Source organism: Peromyscus eremicus, chromosome 20 (assembly GCF_949786415.1).
Source record: "Peromyscus eremicus chromosome 20, PerEre_H2_v1, whole genome shotgun sequence".
In the NCBI taxonomy this organism is placed as follows: domain Eukaryota; kingdom Metazoa; phylum Chordata; class Mammalia; order Rodentia; family Cricetidae; genus Peromyscus; species Peromyscus eremicus.
Genome location: NC_081436.1, coordinates 33,716,003 through 33,739,173, shown reverse-complemented (window position 1 = coordinate 33,739,173; position 23,171 = coordinate 33,716,003). Strand labels below are relative to the sequence as shown.

Here is a 23,171-nt window from a genome sequence, read left to right as displayed (position 1 = left end):
GAGCACCACATAAACTGGGCATGATGCCCAGTACTTGTAATTCCATTACTCAGATGGTGGATGCAGGAGGATTAGGAGTTCAAGGTCATCCTCATCTATGTAACAAGTTTGAGACCAGCCAGGCCTAGGTGAGACCCTGTGTAAAAAAAATAATAATAAAAGATGAGCAGACAGTGTACCCATCATTCCCTACAAAGTGCTGCCTGAGTGTAGCAAGCAGAACAAAAAGTAAGCCCAATGCCTCACAGAACTTACGTCTTAGCATCAAAAGAAGTGACTATAGTATTTACCAGATGTCATTAAACCTACAGAAACACAGCATGAAGGTTGAGGCCTGAAGGAGATGAGACCAATGTGGCCCTCTGGAAGTATAACAGAGCAAGAGTGAGGCACAGGGACAAGCTGAGCAAGGGGGTGGGGACAGGTCACGTGGCTGCCCTGGGTCTGCCTAGAGCAGTGGAGGCTGAGGTTGAGGGGCTGGTAGCTGGTTGGCTGGTATTTGCAGCCATGGGGGAATCCACATTTTCCCTGTGAATACCGCACACACCGACACGTATACAGTTGTGATAGCACACAGAGCTTCAGAGAAGAAAGACAAGAAAAGAGCAGCAAGAGGGCAGAAGCAGACAGATGTAGCTTAAGTTTTCCTGCCTGGCCCACAGTCAGGGCAAATCTCTCTCACCTGCCAGTCCCACAGCCGCTCAGACCCGACCAAGTAAACACAGAGACTTATATTGTTTATAAACTGTATGGCCGTGGCAGGCTTCTTGCTAACTGTTCTTACAGCTTAAATTAATCCATTTCTATAAATCTATACCTTGCCAAGTAGCTCGTGGCTTACCAGCATCTTCACATGCTGTTTCTCATCGTGGAGGCTGGCAGTGTCTCTCTGACTCAGCCTTCCACTTCCCAGCCTTATTCTCCTCCTTGTCCTGCCTATACTTCCTGCCTGGCCACCGGCCAATCAGTGATTTATTTATTGACCAATCAGCAACACACTTGACATACAGACCATCCCACAGCAGACAGACACGGAGAGACATGCACATTACAGCGAGAAGCACAGGAAGGCCGGAGGTTTTCCCGGACTCTTGTTCCTGGTGACTAGCCTTCAGAGATATTTGTACCAAAGATGTCTAAGTAGCTCTGAGGCTCACAGGATACAGGCATGAATGAAAATGCAATTCCTTCCTTACAATGCAGGCAGATTTGGCATGGTAGAAGTTTTGTTGCTGCTGTTTTGTTTTCTTTCCTAGACATTCTGAAAGTTGGGAGTCTCAAAGACAAGTTTACCAAGCCAGGGGTGAAAAGTTGTTCTAATTTTCCTGTCTCTTTTAAGAATTCCATCATTCAAAGGTGGGACTCAGGTCTACCCAGGGTCAATTGTGGCAGGAACAAAACCAATCCCAGGGTAAAGATCCAAAGAACAAGAGTCAGATCTTCATATCAATTAAAAAGCACAGAGCTAGCTCAGTTTTCAAATAAGGCCAGAGACAAATTACACAATTTAAAAGAATAAATATTTTAAGGCCACGGGTACCACAAGTTCAAAGACAGCTTATCTTGAGGCAATTAACTCATCATGATAAGTAACAGTAAATCAATCCACACTAATTGCATTTGGTGCAAGAGCTTAGAAGAATCTTTAGCGTTGGCTGGTTATTGATTTTATTCTATTATTATTATTGTTATTATTTTGGTAATCACTTGTGAGGTCAAAAATGCAATGTTTCAAGAGAATATACTGCATACTCATAGATGGATAGGACTTTAATTTAACCGAAGACTATCCAGTTCCCATTTTTCCAGAGATGCTTTAAAGATCTAAAGCACAACGTAACTGAAGATGACACAGACGATCTTTAGCACAGGCTCGGTAGCTGGAGGCCAGTTAACAAGGGGCCCATGTGCCACCCAGGTGCACACCTCCCTTCTTCCTCCCACACCCTTCCCCACACTCATAGGAAATACGAGAAACAAATGTAGTACCAGAGCCCTGACTGTCCTTCAAATTCAGAACAGAAACGCAAAACAGAAACTGCCACAAAACCCCACATTAGTCCTACCTGCTGCCCATGAGTTCTGTGGTTTCCACTTACTTGGTAAGAGTTCTGGCTGCTAATTTGTACTCAGTCAGCATTCTGGGCTTGAACTTTGATAACTAAACATACACCCATGGGTGTACATCATCAAGGCAGTGAGTGGGAAAAGGACAAAGGGGTAAAAAGTCACCAAGCTCTGAAGGCATAGACTAACGGATGGAGTCATTATGTCAAAAGACATTGATCAAAACCCAAGTACCATTCCTTGAAAACTGTAGTCTTCCTAACTCATGCCCCTTTACTCAATTCTGGGCCTTGGTCTTCTGATCTATAACATGGAGATATTAATACTTGCCTAGAAGGGTTATCAGGGCAAAGTAAAGTATGCATATAAAACACTTTACATAGCAATGCCCGACAACTGGCATTGTGGGATCACTTGGGGGTACTAGTAACTGGAATTGCTTACAAATGTTTGTCTTCCATTCTAGTTACTGGAGATTATCTTCAATTCCAATCCCTTTGTCACAGGGGTTAGAAGGAAAGCCAGGAATAAACTATTTACATAACAACCTCCAAGGCTGACTTCATCCTAAATACTATCTCTGTCCAGTTTTGAATATCTGTTCTCATGTATTGTATGCTCACACACCCTTTACCTTCTCCAAGCATACCTCACTGCAGCTTGCTGTGATCATATTACAAAGGCCTTTGGCACTTATTTCGCTATCAGAATACAAGAGATTATGATACAGGTGCTTAGCAACTGCTTTTGCTAAAGGGAGTTAGTTGGCTCTGCAACTTGGACCTACAAGGTAATTGTTTGTAAATGCAGGATGAAAGCCTGACATTCCTGCCTTTGTTGTTCCTATCTGTCTCCTTTACTTTGGATGAAAACAGGTAAGTCATTATCCTTAAACTTTCTTCTTGAGTCACCTTAGATTCCTAAATGAGGAACTTCATAGGGCAGACCCTTTCCCATTAAGGGCAACTGTCCATGAGGCTGAGGTCACACCACAGAGCAAAGTAACCCTCTCCTGAGAGGCAACTGGCCTCTCAAGCAATAAGGGCTTCTTTGACCACCTTGTGCAGCACATCCAGAACATCCAGAGACAAGGATTAGCGGGAACACATCTGGACCAGGATTGCTTAATTATGCAAACCACATATGCTCCAATTCTCCCCACATATAAACATACAATTCATATCACTATACCACTGATGGGCTTGTGGACATTGAACCCTTGTTGTTCCTCTACTGAGTACTGCTCAAATTCCCTCTGACTTGTGGTTACCATCATGCTCCAGGTTTCTAAAAATATGAATTTTAATCAATAGAATAATATAATCTTAACTCAGCTGAAATAAAACTTTAAAAAAATGCAGTTGGAACAATTGTTGTGCTGGTCTTCTGAGTTCCCACAGCTCCTAGGCATAACTTTTTCCTAATACTCCACACAATGGCTATTATTTTTAATGCACATTTGGCTCTGCAGGGACCTATGAAACTGGCAGACAGAGGCCTGACTTCAGCCTAGAAGCCTGTGCACCCAGCACAGTGCCTGACAGAGAAGTGCCTGGTACCCAGATCATATCACTTACTTTGAATCAAATGATTCAATAAAAACTAGATTCTTTAGTTGTTCCTACTTTGTCTCTGAAAATTCTGGTTGTTGAGTTGTGGTATGATATACTCCATATGGAAGAGTTGGAAAAAGCTTGTCAATGACAATGAGTTTAGAGATCAAGGTCTCCTGTACCTCTATTCAGTTTTGTGACAATGCTGTGGCCAGGCAAATTTCAACTGCAATAACGCAAAAGACTCATGGCACTGGCTGTCAAGGATTCAACCTCTTTTAACACATATCAAATATAAATTTGACAGTGTGTTGTCGAGGTGATGGGTCAATTCTCAACCTCAGCTATATCTAAGAGCTCTCTGGCCCCCAAAAGGGAAGGACCAATGGCTAAGAAGGTCACATGCTGTGTCAGAAACAAAGGGAGCTAAATAAAGATGGCTCAGCATTCAGCCACCCTGAACAGTTTCCAAAAGGTACATATTTCAAAAGTGCTGATCTCAGACTGAATTTTTCTTTGCAGACTTGCACAACTCACACACCACTTTTTTTAAAACTTATGCTCCAGAGGCCAGGAGACTCCTGATGTCCTTGAAGCTCTATAGAGGGTAGAGCTAATGTGCAAAGTCTCTCCGATGCTGAGCCCTTGTGACATGTATCAGTGTGATGAAAAGCACTTGTGGGCAGCAGTGATGAGGAGAGAATGGCAGGGAAATACAGAGCATGATGACCCTTGCCAGGAAGCAGATTTGGAAAGCATGCCCAGTGGGTCTAGCAGGAAGGGGCGGGGCTGATGAGAAGGGCATGACTAGACGTTCACAAGAATGCCATATGGAAAACACACCTGGTAAAAGGTTCTCTCCGCCAAGTGGTATATTTATACGTTTGTGTTAGAGGACACCATTAAGGAAACTGTCACATCCGTGGAACATGTGACTATAACTCTAAGAACAGACGGAGCCCGCCTGAGATACCAAGAATGTTGAGCAATGGAACCATGATAGAAGAGAGTGTGCACAGTCAAGGTAAGTTCACCGTGACAAGGAAGATGGCAGAGAAAGGATGGAAACCAACATCTGAGAACCACGTGGTAAGTCCTTTTCACTTAGTTTCTTACTAGTGTCAATGGGTACAGAGGTAGCCAAGGTACTGCTTCTATTCCTAAGCAACAGGTAACTTAGAAAAAGGTTAAGGGACTTGCCCAAGATCACCCAGCAGTGACAGGTCTGGATTCTAAGACAGTTTAAAGCACATGAGGGCAGGCCTTGCTGTAAGACACAGGGCTTTCCTCCAACTGCACACTAGTGCTTCTCCCATGGGTGCATGTGAGGGGACATGACTCCAGGTCCTCCCTGCCCTACCTGTGGGTAACACAGTGTAGACAAAAATCTTTTCCAAAAAAAGCCACTAGAGCACGCTGTGGGTGACCTTGTGTCTGTCACTTCTGCCTGCAGCTGGCACTGCCTCAATCACCCTCCTTTCAGGGGAAATTACTGTGTGTCTAGCATGAGTGGGGGAGGGCCAACATGAACATGCAGTGGCCAGCCACTCTGTGAAGACCTGTCAAGCTGACAGCCTCATGCTTAGAGATCCAGCAGCCTAGTGATGTCCAGGAGTGTTGGTGCTCAAGAGCTTTGCCTCACTGGAAGCAAAGTCCTGACTGTGCTCCCAGAACATGTGAAGATGCTGATCTTAGTATTCCAGCATGTTAGCAGTTGCACTAACCATAAATGACTGGGCACTCTAGTTAAGACATTGTGATTGTCCGACTGGTTACACACAGGCTTCCATGGCTAGCACGCATGCCACGTAGGTGGACGCACACAGAAACAAATGTAGTGTAGGAGGTCTACAGGAATGTGCTCCAAACGGAACGGTTTTTCCTCCCAAAGCTCCAAACCCACTGTAGTGGCTTCGGAGCCCTGCAAGCTTCTACATCAGAACCATGTGGGAAAGCGCCAAGGTCAAGGTCAATGGCTGGGCTCTGGTTCACTGAGAGCACCCCTAGGGCTAGAAATTCACTCTCTACCCATTTCCACGATCCAATAATGATTACAGTGCTGACTACAGAGAAGCCAAATTGGTGTGGAAAGTGGAAATGAGCCTTAGAGAGAGCTCCTGGCGCCCCTTATGGAGAGAGAAAGCTGGTGCCCTCTCCAGCCTTCTGCACAACTATGGTCAGAGTGGACAGCTATGCAGAGTCATTCCATCCTATTTCCTCACAGCAGTCTCTGAAATAATCACATCATTGCTGAAAGTTTTCAAAGAGGGAAACAGTGGCTCACATGAACAAAGGAGCCCACAAGTGTCCACTAGATGGCAAGTAGTGGCACCAACGGAGTGGCCCTCATCTGCTCAATGCAGGTGACAATTCATACAACAAAGAAAAGAGCATCAGTGTCTAGAAATAAATTTTAAAAAATTATGAGAATATTAGAGTAAGTGCTTTATAAACAGAATTAAATCCAAACAAAAAGAATATGGGCATGATCAGCTGGTTTACACCCCTTCCTTTGGTTCTATTGTGAAACTGGACTCATTTTCAAGAGATACAGGAGGAAAAATAGAGCCAGCATCCTTTGATCACCCACCAGGTGCCATGTACTGGATGCCCTGCTCATAAAATTATACTGCTTTTAATATCTCCAACACCAGGAGACATATCACCATCAGCATTTTACAGGTAATAAGATTAACATAAAGAAGTTAAACGACACAACCTACAAATGGCATTGCTGGGAACTAACTCAACCTCTACCTGGTTCTAAAGCCTGCAGTTTCTAGGCTACCTCATTGTTCCGGGGTTTTCAAATACCAAAGGCAGTTCACCATCACGCATACAGGACAGCACAAAGACTAGAGACATACTCATACTCCGCTTTGATGTTAGTTTCGAAGCCCTCTTTTTTTTCTTATAGTGTTGTGGTTTTTGCTTACATATATCAAAGAGGTAACCCTTTTAACTCACATGGCTCAAAAATCAGGCATAGGTTGGGGAAATGGCTCCATGGACAAAGAGCTCCCCAGGCAGGTGTGAGGTCCAGAGCTTATATCCTCAGAACCCATGCAAAAGCCAGGTGGGCATGAACGATGATCTGCAATCTAAGTGCACAGGAGGCAGAGACAAGGATTCTTAGAGCAAGCTAGCCAGCCAAAACAGTAAGCTCCGGGTTCAGCAAAAGATCCTGCTTCAATATATAAGGGAAAGAGTATTTGAAGAAGACACTCAATGTCAGCTTTTGGTCTCTACTGATGTACTGTATGCCTGCACATGTACACATATATGAAGCCTGCATATATGTGCCCCACACATGCGAACATGCATATGTGTACACTCACCACACATGTCACTATAACCCTGTCTTTCCATGTACTCAGTCTGTATTCTCGCCCTCCCCAGTAGATAATGTGCCCGTTTATTTTGTGTATATTTTTACAGAAGCTTGAAAGTAAACATAAGAAATACAGTTTTATCATTTTTAATCTTCCTTTTGCAGTTTCTTATACAGATTAAACATCTTTCTATAGAAATGAGCAGAGAGATATTTTTAACTCTTTTGAAGCTACAGATTATTCTGCTGTTGTTTGATGATTTTTCACTTAATCCTTACGGTATACATGGATCTATTACCTATTTCTATTAGATAATCCTACAGTTACATTTCATATATCTGGAAGGATCTATGCACTAGAAAAATTCTGACAAGTGACTATTTTATATCATCTGTCACACACTTGCAGTGGTAACAGATTCTGCTGTATTCATCTCCTTGGGGCACGCACCATTTTCATTCCCATCAACAGCATATGAACAGGGTTATTCCCTCATGGCCTGCAGTGGGATGTGTACTTGAACTCTGATGTGAGTGAAAAATGACCTCAGCATGGTTTTGCTGATTTTTTTTTAATCGATGAAGCTGAACATTTATCATGTACCCAAGTTATTCCCTTGTTTGCGGCTAATTCTTTTTACATATACTTGCCTATGAGAAAAGTCTTCATAACAATAAGAGATAAATTTTAAAAAATACTATATGAAAACAATTTTAGCTGCTCAGAATTTTCCTTGAATTTTAAAATAATCTTAAAATTCCATTCTGTGGCTTTGATAACCCAAAAGCATGCTAAGAGAAATCTCTGTTTCCTTGAATGAGTACGCTAATCTATCAAGCTAGGAAATAATTCAAGGAAAGATGGAGAAAGGCTCAACTCAGCTACAATGGTAGATCTGAGCAACCATTTGTATATGTGGCTATAATTCATGCTTAACTAGACTTTGCTATGACACCCATCTAGTCATCTCCTTTCAGTTGCCCCTCAATCCTCTCTTCCCCTCATCTCCTGCACACCTAGAGCAGCACCACCCTCCACATCCCCCACATCTCTCATAAGAAAAAATACGGCACAGCCAAATTTTCAGAACTAGAAATCAGACCCAACATTACAGGATGCAGGATCAAAGGGAATCCAGCATCTAATTCTCAAACTTGGTATGCAATGATAGATATGATACCACCAAAATGAAGATCTTCTTTAGATGAAAAGACAAGACTTTGTTTAAAAAAGAGTGCATTTGAACTACAATCAAAGCCTGCCTGGAAAAATATACTCACTTGTCTAACACTGGCACAGATGTCGTGGAACTAACCATTACTGATTATATTGTGCAGCCGGACACAAAGAATAGCCCATTATTTAAGCCCTCCAGCTCAGTGGGTGCCCATCACTTCCAAGTGTCTTCTCTAGCACTCCTCTAAGGTCAACAGTGTTGACTGCTGTGGGAAGTAGAGGAAGCCCTCTACTTGTAAGAAGTGGTTAAGTCCTGAGTGAAGGAGTACTGTTGACATGAACACAACCATGTCAAGGACCCCAGTGTCTCAGATCCATAGGAATAGCAAAACCTTCCCCAGGTCAGGCTCAGGGAAATGTCAAAGCCTTCCCCTGGTCCATGTGTGGATGTTGACAGAGTGTGCAGGCAATACGGACTGTAACTTTCTCTTCCTAGGTGTTTACAGCCTGAGACTGCTCCCCTACAGAGACCACCCCCCCTGCACAGATTAGCTAAATCTGCCTCCTTGTTCAGTTCAGATGTATATAAATATACCCATCTCCTCGATTCAGATTTAGAAAATAAAAACACTATGTTTCGGAACTTCTGGTGTTTTCCTGTATCAATCCAGCTTTTCTGTATGGGTGCCCATTTCGTCATTCCCTCTTGCCCCATTTAGGTCAATCCCCAAACCCTGCAAGGCTGAGGCAGACTATGCCGTTGGGAATGCATTTTGATTGCATCTACTGTCTGTAATTTCTCAGTGTGATGAGCTGGGCTCTGAACTTCATCACCCATTAGATTTTAGGAGATATGAAATGCTTCCTGCATGAAGATGTCCACTATGCAGTTATTTATAACGGCCCAAACTGGGAGCAAGCAAAGGACTCAATTATGAGGGGAAGATCAAATAAAGCATGGAACTCAATACTTCTGCTGCAGTCACAAGGAGTTTGCAAGTCTATTTTCATGAAGTGTGAAATGACTGAAAATATTGAGGGGAAAGGCAATGCTTTTCTAACTGCATAAAGGGTCTTTGGCCCTGCCTTCAGCTAGGATGCTCCTCTACCCTGCCTTCAGCTAGGGGGCTCCTCTACCCTGCCTTCAGCTAGGATGCTCCTCTACCCTGCCTTCAGCTAGGATGCTCCTCTACCCTGCCTTCAGCTAGGGGGCTCCTCTACCCTGCCTTCAGCTAGGGGGCTCCTCTACCCTGCCTTCAGCTAGGGGGCTCCTCTACCCTGCCTTCAGCTAGGAGACTCCTCTACCCTGCCTTCAGCTAGGGGGCTCCTCTACCCTGCCTTCAGCTAGGGGGCTCCTCTACCCTGCCTTCAGCTAGGGGGCTCCTCTACCCTGCCTTCAGCTCCGACTCACACGTGGAGCATTTTCAGCAAACCACCAAGCCACTGAGCTATGTCATGGAACCCAACAAAGCTTTGTCAGTGCTAAAGCTGACGCAGTGACTTCCATTAAAAAAAAATCTCATTTACTGTTGGACTGCAAGCTCATCTTAAAAAAAAAAAAAAATGCATCAAAAGCATTCTTGATTCTATGAAGAAAGGAATTTACAAGCATTCTCAAATCTTATTTAGTGAACACTAAATAAATACATAAATAGAAAATATGCCATTTTAAAAAACAATCCAGGAATCTGTCTTATTTCAGTGTTTCCTGCCATAAGTCATACACGGTAAATTATTAAATCTACCTAAGGAAAAGCAAATTGTTTTCATTTTGCAAACCGGCTGCACAAGTTCCGTAATATCTGCCTGAGGATCCCAGGCCAAACAGAACACCAGTGAAGATGAGAAAGCTGAATGTTTAGCAGCATTGGCAGGTGAAACGTCCTTGCATACTGTGCATTTTCTGGTCTCCAGAGAAAAGCACCTCCATAGGCAGAAGTGAGAGGAAAAAATGTGGGGGAATATGAATGGCAGAACAGTGTCCCTCCCAAGACACCCATGTCCTAATCCATGAAAGTTGAAAAGGAAATAAGGCCATAGGATTAGACTGGGGATTAGCTTTCCTAGAATGCACGAGGCCTGGGTCCATCCCTGTCACTGAAGAAAACACAGTAACAACCAAAAACTAAAGGACAGGAATGAAGACAAAGGTCACTAATCACCTGACCATAGGCTAAGGGCTTTACCTGGGTTATAAGAGTATCATCACAGAGGCCTTTAAATATTTTATTATTTGAAACAAGGTGTCATACATCCCAAGATGGTCTTGAACTTGCTACATAGTCAAAGTTGACCTTGAACTCTGAACCTCTTGTGTCCAACTCCTGAGTGTTGGGATCACAGACATGTGCCACCATTTCAAATTTACATGGTGGGGACTGAAATAGAGAGTATGCTAGGCAAGCGTTCTATCACCTGAGCCACATCCTCAGCACACACAAGGTGTTCTCTCTCTCTCTCTCTCTCTCTCTCTCTCTCTCTCTCTCTCTCTCTCTCTCTCTCTCTCTCTCTGTGTGTGTGTGTGTGTGTGTGTGTGTGTGTGTGTACACATGTGGTGTGTGTATACATGCTTGTATACCCCTGCACATGTGGCCATGAGGGCACGTGAAGAGCAGAGGCTACTGCCATGCAGGTAATCTTCAATCTCCACCTTACGCTCTGAGAAAGGATTTCTCACTGAACCCAGAACTCGCTCTCTGACTTAGCTAAGGCTGGCAGGCATCCACATCCAGTGATCTGCCTGTCTCCACCTCCCCAGTGCTGTGTTTCCAGACATGCTTTATCCAGCTTTTCATGTGACTGCTGGGGAGTAAACTCGGGTGTTCATGGTTGTTCAACAGCCATCTCTCCAACATCATCCCCTCCCCAGACCCCAAAAGAAAGTCAGAGAAGATATGAAGGGACACAGTCTGTTGCTGGCCTTGAAACAGAGGAAGAATTACAAGCCAGGGACTGCAAGGGACTCCAGCAGTGGAGGAAGACCAGGGCGTGGCCTTCAACACTGGCCTTGCCAACATTCTCTTTTGATCTTAGTGGAGGCCATGCTAGACTTCTGAGTTATAAAATATGTATGTTGTTTTGACACAACATGGTGGCAATCCATTTTAGCAAGAGGAAACCGACACAGGGGTGAGAGGGGAGAAGATAGAAGAGGAATTGCTGTCTGGATGAGAGTGGCTGGTGGAGAACAATTCCATATTGCTGTATGAGCTAACTGAGAAATCTCACTTAGACAGACTGGCACAGGAAAGTTACGGGTCAGACAGGAAGGCTGGCTGTGGTGTTCCTCAACCTGTGAGAGCTTCATTCTCAGCTGTGGTACTACTTGATAAAGAGGATCCAGAATCTACTGGAAGCCTAAGGGGGACCAGCCATGGCTCAGGGACCAGCTCACGGCAGCAACACCAGGCCCTGCACTGGATGCCAAGGGCACCACAGAGGAAATAGGTGGTAACCACCGGTGGGGATGTTTAACAGGATGAATCCCACATTCATCCCCGACGCATCTACACCACAGTCCAGTCTTAGAAAAACGAGGATTTAGTTCAGGGCTAAAGGCTGCTTCAGCTGTTCCTGGTTAAGACAAGCTGAAAACCAAGGGTGAATGCAAAGCCCCCAGAGACTGCAGCAGCTAGAAGAACTACCCGTACGGGGCCTAATTTCTCACCTACAAAGACAGATGCTGGCTGCTTTGATGCACTGTGTGCTCTAGCATGGTGAATGCATGACTACAAGCGTCAACTGCTGATGAAACACCTTTGTGCACTGTGAGATGAGAAATGAAGTCCCCCCCATTTCAATTATATAAAACACAGGCATAGAATGGAAGACCTAAAAGATGCAGTCACGTGATGCTCCAGGTGATACATGGGTTCCACCTTAGCAACTCATGTTTACTGCAGACCCAGGATCAACTCCCTGAAAACAGTTTGCATGACGGTAGCTTTTCCAACTCCTCCCTTCTCCCCAAAGTCACTGAGAAAGACACAGCATGAACGGCATGGAACAAACCGGGGAGGATGTGGTTTAAGTGCCGGCTCCTTCGGTTTCTGGTTGCTCAGTGTACGTCCACCTTCAATCACATGAAGAGAAGTCCTAGGAACCCTCACAAGCTGTTCTAAGCACAGGATGAGGTTGCTGCTGGTGAAGGTTCTTCTCACCTCACCAACGACAGACACAGTCAATGTGATTACAGCAGCTGCCATCACACTGTATGTCAGAAAAGACTAGGGCTGATCAGCTACACTGTGAGGATCGGGTTCCTCATGCAATAAACAGGAGCAGCATATGTACTGTGGGAGGTCCAAGATGATAGGCGTGCACCTTGTTACACAAAGCCAGTACCTGAGACGTTCAGTCAGTGGGAGCTGTAAGTGTGGTGACCAACACCACTTCAGTATTAAATAATTCTATGGAATTTTACAGTAGGCATTTTCAAAAAACGTTTTAGAGCAACATAGTCAGGAATCTTAAAGATTCCATTACCCTGTGTACATACCAACAGAAATAGCATTGTCAAGAGTCAGGCTGCTTGAAGTGATACACAGAGTTTTGACTGAAAAGCATACTGGGTCACCTTTCCTCTTCTCCATAATTACATGAGAGACTGGTTAAGTACATACCACCACACACATTAAAGAAACATCACATACAAGTATTAGGAAAAGATAGAGAGACGCCATCCTCCAAGCTTGACCACATGCTAGGCGCTGCAGAGGGTACACCAGAGCACTCTCCCACTCTCCCATACATAAAAGGCCTGCTGGGTAGGCTTCATCACACCCGTTTGACCAGGCAATGCACCTGCAGGAGCCCAAGATCTGAAGGCATGGATACACGCCCCTAAACCTGGACTTTTCCTCCCAGCTCACCCCAGTTCAGAGTGGTAAATGCATGCCTTGTCTTCTGTCTGCATCCTCTAACACTGTTCCTTGAATTGGTCTCTAAAGCATAAAGAAAGACTATGCTTCTGGAAAGAAGGAGCACAAAATCGACTCCACCCATGACAGTCTGGAAAGCAAAGGCTGAAAGTGGCGTGTGTCCAGCTGGAATTCCCACGGCCACCTCCCAGGCCCCTTACCTTGAAGGAGGCATGCTGCTCCATGTGCCGCAGCAGCTGTGGCTTCTGGGCTGCTGTGTAGTCGCACACTGTGCACTTGAACTGTTTCCCTGGAAAGAAGCGGAGGACAAGGTGAGCGATGCCAGGCTGGCAGCTCCTGCATGTCATGGGGCCAGTACACAGAGGTGGCCCTTGCCAGGAGGAAGAGTAGATTCTCAGAGGGGATCAAGAGCAAGTATGATCAGTTGTCAGCAAGTAGGAGCAGGAAGGAGCCCACCACTGAAGGAAGAGAGGGGCCAGCTTCACCCAGGAAAGCTCTGAGTGGTAACTAACATTGGAGCACACTTCTACAGGAAGAGAAAAGGTATGGCCAGCCACCTAGAGAGAGAAGGGCACTGAGGAAAAAACAGAGGTGTTCAAGAGAGACAGAGATAGAGACAGAGACGGAGAGACACTGATCAGCAAAATGGGCCACAGCATGGTCAGAAACATGAAACAGCAGCATCTTCCTTCTGGAACCAGAAGTATTCAGTCTACAGGAAGTTCAGAGCTAACCTGAAGAAGAGGGAAGCCAGAACATTGAGGATCCAGGGCATCTCAATGAAGATGAGGTCCTGAGCATCAGAGGAATCTACAGAAAGATGCTCTACATGGAGAAAGATCACTGTGCAAACCTCCCATGCTGTGGGAGAGCCAACAGCATGCCTTCAGCAGTGCCACAGACAACTTCAGAGAAGATCATTGCCTTAGCAATGTATAAATATTCAACAATCGGGTGAATGGGTGTACATTTCAAAACAAAGAAATGGATACGAGGAACACATTACACTTCTCCGGATGAGAATAAACAAAATCTCCATTTGCCATCACACAAATATGTAACCAAACAGAAGTATGACCTACTATCTGCAGTAGTAAATGGTCCTAATAGTGCCAGCATTATGGGAACATAGCTACTGCCCCTGCAGTGTGGATCCCAAGAAATCCTTGCTCCTCTGGAAAGCGCCACACTGCTACTTCAGACCAGACAGGTAAGACTCTCTGTAGCTGCATCCCTATATTTCCCTGCTCTGCAACCCTGAAGTCAAAGCAAACCGGGGAAAGGCACAAGTGACCTTGACTCCTGTTCTTACAAAGGTAACCACTAGGTCGGGCCAATGACAGATGCTGTTCCTGGTTTTACTAGATGATTCTACTATCTGAGATTCTGTTGACATTCTATGACCTGAAAACCTTATTCTTTGGTACGACATCACTACCACCTTTGTATGTGTCTCTGACTAGTCACTGAGTATCTGGGTGACAGTACTCATGTCCATCATTCTCTATAAACTGATGCCCCACAGCCCACATTCTGACGCATCTGGCCCACATTCTGATGCATCATTGCACATGACTGTTCTCCACAGTTCTGGCACACACTTGATGTCCAAATCTACACCTCTGACTCAGTCCTCTTCCCTCAACCCAACATTTGAGAAGTCACCTATTGTCTTAGTCACTGTTCTAGTGCTGTGAAGAGACACCATGACTAAGGCAACTCTTATAAAGGAAAGCATTTAATTGGATGTGGCTTACAGTTTCAGAGCTTTAGTCCATTAACATGATGGTGGGGAGCACTGTGGTGTGCAGGCAGACATGGTGCTGGAGAAGTAGCTGAGAGTTCTATATCTGGACCCATAGGCAGCAGGAAGAGAGAGCAAAAAGACCTGGCATGGGCTTTTGAAACCTTAAAGCCCAGTCCTAGTGACACACTCCAACTAGGCCACACCTAATTCTCTTCAAATAGTACCCTTCCCTGAGGACTATGCATTCAAATATATAAATACTTGTTCAAATCACCACATTCCATTCCCTGGACACCATAGGCTTGTAGCAATATCATAATACAAAAATGCATTCGCAACAACTTCAAAAGTCCCCATCGTCTTTCACAGTCTCAATACACCTTCAAAGTCCAAAGTCCCTTCTGAGACTCATGGAAATCTAACTGTAATCCCCTGTAAAATCAAAATAAAAAGGAAGATCACATACTTCCAATATACAATGCCACAGGATATATATTACTATTCCAAAAAGGAGGTAAAGGAGCACAGTAAAGAAATGCTATAACACCAAAGCAAGAACGAAAACCACCAGGACAATCTACAAATTCTGCATCTCCATATCCAATGTCAGAACACTCTTCAGATCTCCAACTATTGCCAGCTTTGTTGACTGCAACCCACTTCTCTCTCTTGGGCTGGTTCCATTCCCTGTTAGCAGCTGTCTTTGGCAGGTACCCCACACCTCTGGCATCTCCAACATCTTGGGGTCTCCAACACAATCCAGGATTCACTCTCACAGCTTCACATAATGGCCTCTCTGGGCTTCCATGCAAGAACACTGCTGACATACAGCTGGCCTCAGTAGCTTTCCCTAGCCATGGTAGGAGGTGGGGGTAAGATTCAACAACCCTTTTCTTGTGTCCTTGACTCTAAAGACAGAACTACATGGCCAAAGCTGCCAAGTACTGCTGCTTGCTAGGGATGGAACTTGGTCCCCTCATTCAAATACATTTTTTATCAGCTTTCTGTTTTGATGGTTTCCTTCACTGCTTAAGCTTTTCCATAATTCTTTTTCACTTGCTGGAAGCTTAGCTGGATAGGGTCTTGCCCTGAGTTCACTGCCCCCTTTATTCCATCAGCATTAGGCTTCTCTTTAAATTTTTCACCTCCTTAAGCACTGGACTTGGCTCCAATGTTACATTTCCTGCTACTCCTTTTCTCCTTAAACTAAATATTTTGTATTTTCCCTTGCTCAGCTTCCTTGTTTTCATTATATATCTGCATAAGTATGATCACTAATGACTACACAACACAGTCAATATGAGTCTCACTTGAAATCTCTGTCAACGTCATTCATCAAAAACTCCTCAATTTAGCCTCAGGCAGACTTTTGGACAAGGGCAGAAAGCACCACATTCTTCACAAAAAAAATCACAAGAACAATCTCCAGGCCACTTGCTAATCTTCTTCCCCTCTGAAACCTCTTGAGCTGAGCCTTCATAATTTACACTGCTCTCAGCATGACTGTCTTCCATGTTCCTACTGGGATGACCCATTATGCCCCACTTAAAGCGTTCAACTGCTTTCTTAATCCAAAGTTCCAAAGTCCACATTCTACCAATAAGCAGCATGGTCAGGCCTAGTATAGCAATACCCCAGTCCCCGGCACCAACTTCTGTCTTAGGTGCTGTTCTATTACTGTGAAGAGACACCATAACTCTTATAAAAAAAAAAAAAAGCATTTAATTGGGGTTTTCTTACAGTTTCAGAAGTTTAGTCCACTATTCTCATTACGGAGAGCATGGTGGCATGAAGGGATACATAATGCTGGAGAAGTAGCTGAGAGTTCTACATCTGTATCTGCAAGAGAGTGACACTGGGCCTGGCATGGGCTTTTGATACCTCAAAGCCCACCCCCACTGACACACTTCCTACAACAAAGCCACACCTCTTAATCCCTTTCAAATAGTACCACTCCCTGATGACTAGACATTCAAATACATGAGCCTTTGGGAGCCATTCTTATTCAAACTACCATAACCATCTACTGGACTGACCACTTACCTGCCCCAGTGTCCTAAGCTGGACTAATTATCATCCTCAGCAAGTGGGTTCCATGTCTAGACATCCCAGCATTACCCATGTCACCCAAATCTAATGCCTGGTAGTTTCTTCAGATCTATGAACTTACATGTTGTGGTTTGGATGTGAAGTGCCCCCACAGACATACACATTCAAACATTTAACCCCCAACTGGTGGTGCTGTTTTAGAAGGTTACAGAATATTTGAAAGGTAGGGCTTAGCCATACGAAGTGGGGTCATACATGGAGGTTTGCACCTGGACTCTACTTCCTGTCTAGACTTTGCTTCCAGATCAACCCAGATGTGAACAGACTTCTTCTACCAAAGCCACAGGCCACTCCCACCACCACATCACTCCTTCCACCCACACCTTACAAAACATCATTTCACTGCAGTTCGCCTCCCGCTCTGCTCACTGTAACTGCCTGCTCACAAGCTAGGCTGCAATCACCTGCCATGTCTCTTTCATCTTAGCAACCCAGTGTCCGAGTGTATACATACTTGAACATATTTTGTGAATCTTATTAAGTGGAAATAGGCAAGAAACAAATAAGAAAGCTTTTATATTTTACACAGGCAACACCCCTGATGAGAGCAGCAAAAAGAAAACAAATGGTTCAAGAATATTAATGCTAGGTTATACCTCTCTTGATATGTACGAACTCTAAATCCTAGATTCATTCTCTCTCTCTCTCTCTCTCTCTTTCTCTCTCCCTCTCTCTCTCTCTCTCTCTGTGTGTGTGTGTGTGTGTGTGTGTGTGTGTGTGTGTGTGTGTGTGAGAGAGAGAGAGAGAGAGAGAGAGAGAGAGAGAGAGAGAGGAACCTCTATGCATCTGTGTATGTCATGTACATCTGGGTTCCCAGAGAGGATGGAAGAAGGAAGCAGATCAGGTAGACCTGGAACTGGAGTTCCAGGTAGTCATGCACCAATCAGTGTGGCTGCTGGAAACCAAACCGTTCCTTTAAAAGAGCAAGCAAGTGCTTTTAACTTTTGAGCCGTCTTTCCACCCTGATTTTACTAAATCTTAAAGTCCAAACTATAGAGATATTTTTACTTGTAAAGTATGCAAGCTACAGCTAGAGAATAACTAAAATGTTTTCTTAAATACATTGTCAACTTTTTCTCAAACATACAGCCACATAGTTCTACACATCACCAGCATAACCTCAGCCATGCATATCTTTCCACTAACCTATGACTCACGTGACTACATCAGCATGGCGCCAGTAGCAGAAGAAAATGCTTAGATTCTTTACTAACATACTGAGGGAGGAAAGTGGATAGAACTGTTCTCAGTATCAAACAACCAGATCAAAGAGTAAAGTATTAAGTGTTAAAAGGAAGCCATGAAGGGCCAGGCAGCTGATTCAGCAGTTAAGAACGCACACTACTCTTGCAGAGGACTAGAGTTTGGTTCCAGCATACATGGCAAGCTGCTCACAACCACTTGTAATTCTAGCTCCAGGGGATTTGACACTCTCTTCTAGACTGCATCAGCACTACACACAAACACATACACACAAAAAATAATAAACTTCTAAAAAATGAAACATTGGGGATCTTTCGGACTACCCTGACTAAAAACATGAAATGAGATTTTAAGTATTGGGGCTTTTATTAGATAGTCTATGGCCCCTGGAGGAAGCATTGCCAAGCTCAAGTGGGATAACTTCATAAACATATGTGTGTGCATGCGTGTGTGTGTGTGTGTGTGTGTGTGTGTGTGTGTGTGTGTTTCACACAAGCTAGAGTCATCAGAGGAAGGAGCCTCAGTTGAGGAAATGCCTCAATGAGATCCAGCTCTAAGGCATTTCCCCATTTAGTGATAAATGGGGGAGGGCCCAGCCCATGGTGGGTGGTGCTATCCCTGGGCTGCTGGCCCTGGGTTCTATAAGAAGGTGGGATAAGCAAGCCAGTAAGCAGCTCCCCTCCATGGCCTCTGGGATCCTGCTCTGTTTGAGTTCCTATCCTGACTTCCTTCAGTGATGAACAGCAACACTGAAGTATAAGCCTAATAACTCATCTCCTCCCCAACTTGCTTTTTGGTCATGGTGTTTTGTTGCAGCAATAAAAACCCTAACTAAGACAATATGTATGTATATATACATATACACATAGGCTTATATGTATTATGTGTAATTTTAGGCTTTGCTGTTGTTCATGCTTGCCTCCCAAAGTGTCTTAATTATTTTTCTATTGCTGTGATAAAACACCATGACTGAAAGCATTTATTTTGGCTTACGATTTCAGAGGATTAGAATCCACAATAGTGGAACAAAGGAATAGCTGAGACCTTATATCTTGACCCACAAACCATGAGGCAAAAAGAGAGAATACTAGGAATTGTGTGAGTCTTTTGAAACCTCAAACCCCACCCTCAGTGACACACCTCCTCCAAAGTCACACCTCTCAATCCTTCCCAAACAGCTCCACCAACTAGGGACCAACTATTTCAATATATGAGCCTAATGAGGGTCATTTTCATTCAAGCCATAACACAGAGGTTGAAGGCAAGTCTTCATTGCTGAAGACACCATGCACTTTAGACAAAAGAACTGGAGGACCCTAGCTGGATCAGATTTGAAGACCTTCACCCTAAGGACTAGCTTGCATAATATTGGAAGGTGCTATGCAAGTTTCCAAAAGATAGAAGCAACTACTGCTCCTAAGTAGCTATGAACAACAAGGATAATTATCATGCTGAGTAACACTTAAGGTGCAGCAGTGGTACCCACAGCTTGGAGGTAACCAACAGCTCTCCAATTGGACTGATGGCCCACTCGGCATAAGGAAATCATGTCTGATATTGAAAACCTAGTCAACTATCCACTAGTGAGGCCATGGATCTTACAGGAATGCTACTATTGCCACTTTATTAAAGCCAACATAATTCTTAACTACATTTTAAATATTGAGTATTATACCCACAGATAAAGTTTAGCTCGCGTTACTGATCAAAGAAACTTCAGTTTGCAACAGAAACCATTAAAGAAGTCTACAACAGATCAAAATGCAGAGAATAAGTGATTGTGGGGTGTCCAACTCCAATTGACACATCTACAACACAGTTCTTGCACCTAGGGTTCAGGGAACATTGAGGGAGAGTGCCTGGGCCAGGAAAGCTGCTATGAGAATATGTCTCCTAGAAATGATAGAGAAGTTTTACCCATGATACCTCAACAATATGGGCGCCTAAACAAGACCTGAATGAATACAATACCACCAGACATGCTAACATTGAAAAGGGAAATCTAATTAGGCCATAGCCATAAACAAAAAACTCCAGGCAACTGAGGACTGCTGAGAGAGGGAGAATTAGCCTTGCCCAGGGATGAGCCATCTAGTTGGTTATCCAATACCAAGCGGCCATCTCTGAAAGTGTATACATACAGGCAATACTAAACAAACTGAGCAGGTTGTATTTATATATTTAGGGATGGATGTGTGTGTGTGTGTGTGTGTGTGTGTGTGTGTGTGTGTGTGTGTGTAACAATAACAAAGAAAATGAGGCCATGATTTCAAGAGAAAGTAGGGATGGGGGCACCTTCATGGGAATGACTGGAGAGAAGAAAAAGAGGGAGAAAAGTGATATAACTATATTTTAATTTAAAAGACAAAAAGTACTATTAAAAGGAAAGAAAAAGAAGCTTTGAAAGAAAGAAATGGAATGACCTCCTAGCACCCAAGGCTCTGAATCATATAAAAAAAGTGAGTGGTTCCAAAAGACCATCCCTACCCAGGCAACCCAGCCAGGCAAAAGAAACAGCCCAATCCAACAGGCATGAGAGAGCACTTAACACAATTTTTTGTTGCCTAATTAAAACTACTGAATGCAGATTTAGGACTAGTCATAAAGAAGCAATTTCCAGACTTATCAGGCCACTTCCAGCAAGAGATTCCTAAGAATAACAAGGAAAGTGGACAGTAGCCTAGTGCTTCTCGGGGTTAAAATGACCTCACAGGGCTGGCCGATGACCATCACACAGCTGTATGTGCATACAAACCACACTACTATGTAGACAGCCTCACTTAGAATCCAAGCTTTGCATTGTCTTAGAGAATTCCAGGGAAGTGGACAGCAGGTGGACAGACAGAAGAGTCTCCCACTGGGTCCCCTGCATGTACCAGTCTCATCTCTCAGGGGCTTACTTTCAGGTGCTTATTAGTCCTATGCCTCAGCCATCCTCGTAGGGGACAGGAGTTAGTGTCTCATGTTTTCTATTGGGGCCTCTGATTAGCAGGGAAGAATGATCCCAGGACCACAGAGGGTGAACTGGTCACTTCTCCTGCCACCTTTTTCTTAGGTGGTCCTTTCTAATAGACAGCCATTCTGGGAAATAGGCCACATTCATGTGTGAGAGGTACTGACCACAATGGCTGATGTCACCTCTTTCAGCCCTCATTACATGAAATGATTCTCTGTGCTTGGAGACAGAATGCACCTGGGTCCAAGACAGGGCTTTCTTGCTCCAGTTCATGACCTAGAAAGCTATTTCGGTTGTGACTGGTTTGTCATCCATAATCTGATAATACTTCCTGCACCCCTGGTTTGAGTGCCCATGGGACCATACACACCCAGTCCTAGGGCTGCTAAAAGATGCCTAGGAATTCAGTGAATAGAACTAGAAGGAAAAGTGGATGTAAAGGAAAAATCGACCTTTCTTGGCTGAAAAAAGTGGCCAACTAGTCTGCACCAGGAGGGGGCAGAGGAGTAGGGACTAAGGGAGAAAACAACAAAGAGAGACAGAGAGACAGAGACAGAGACAGACAGAGAGAGATAGAGAGAAAGGGAATCAGAAGGAAATGAAGGAAGCAGAGAGGGGCAAGGTGGATAGTGCAGATAGCAATGTGGCAGCTGTGTTCGGTCACTCATCAAGCTTCATGAAACAGTCACTGTGTGCCAGAGACAAGAGAGAATAAGACAATGGCGCTGGTACCTTCTGGGGCACATCACATAAATGAACTAGCAGGGAGGCCAATAAATCACTGTAACATGTGACCAAGAACTATGATTGCCATAGAGTGCTAAGCACGAAAGGGGTCATCAGGAGGGGGGAGAGGCCTGGAGCTGCATTATCATGAAGGCCCCAGTGGTGATGTGATGTTAAGTTGATATGGATGTATGAGTGACTAAGGAGGAAGAAACAGCTTTGAGGAGAGAAATAGCCACTGTCTCTGTAGACCCAAAGAACTTTCACAATAAACCACTGTCTGTTTGGCTTCTCAAAAAAGTCGGTCAAAAGGCCAAGAGTTCTAGTACAGGCAGACACTGAACCAGTAAGGGAACACATGAATGCAAATCAACAAGAGTTCAGCAAGAGAGCGAACAAGAGAACATGATTACACACCTTCTCAAGAGCGGATGACGTCAGATTTAGCCCACCAATAGATATCCTTACAAAAGCAAAAATAAATCTCTTTAACAGATGCTACGTAAGCTTTATGAAGTGTAGGTCATTTACTCTGTACAGTACTTGCTCAATTTTATGAGTTGTCAGATAAATATAAATTATAACACAGAAGACTTGATATCTATTGCTAATCAATTTTCATAACACATATTGTTAAAAATAAAAGATTTAAGATATTATACTCCCAAATCTCTGGTAAAAGTATTTAATGAGTAAAACAGTGGTTAATACTCAGGTACAAAACAACATAACTGCTCTGGTGGCTGAAAGTGTCCTAAGAAGGGGTCAAATAAAGGAAAAGAAAGGCCCAACACAAAGGTTACAACAAGTGAAGGAAGGAAAAAGAACAGACTGTCCAAAGTTAAGGAGACGGTTCAGCAAGTCACCACGTTACTGCAACTGCTAAACTAGTTACCTATGGGCTGCACAACTACCAAGAGTGATTACAGTATCAAAGTGTCATCGTAACTATATAATAAAATCCATATGATCCAATTGCCTATAACAAATAGTGACTAGATAGTGACTAGAAGTCCCTCCCAGGGGGCAGAACTGTGGGACGACACTAAGGAGGTGGTTTCTGTGATTTAAGCTGTCTGTGTTCTAAGAGGAAAGAATCCTGGCATTTCAGCATCCTCCTAGGTAGGTTATAAAGACCTCCCCACCACACAAGGTACAAAGGCAGGTCTGACGCTGAGAAACAAAAAATGGTGCCAATGGCTCCTGAAGCTGAAGATTCGGAGAAGTTCCTATCTCTCTGAACTCCAGACTGGCTGTTTCCTGATTTGGCAACTTTGTCTGAGGGTGACAGTTTGAATGAAAATGAATACTCTACAGGCTTACAGGGAGTGGCACTATCGGGAGGTGTGGCCTTATTGGAGTAGGTGTGGTTTTGTTGTAGGAAGTGTGACACTGGGGGCGGGCTTTGAGGTTTCAGATGCT

General features: G+C 44.0%; 1 protein-coding gene across 4 annotated transcripts in view; it reads right to left on the bottom strand.

Moving 5' to 3' along the window:
* Positions 1–23,171, bottom strand: part of Zfat (zinc finger and AT-hook domain containing) — a 183,246-nt gene that overhangs the window by 53,636 nt on the left and 106,439 nt on the right. For all 4 annotated transcript variants that reach the window (XM_059246900.1, XM_059246899.1, XM_059246901.1 and 1 more), the window contains exon 11: positions 13,209–13,297. In XM_059246900.1, coding sequence (XP_059102883.1) covers positions 13,209–13,297 — 89 coding nt within the window. The remainder of the gene's footprint in view (positions 1–13,208; positions 13,298–23,171) is intronic.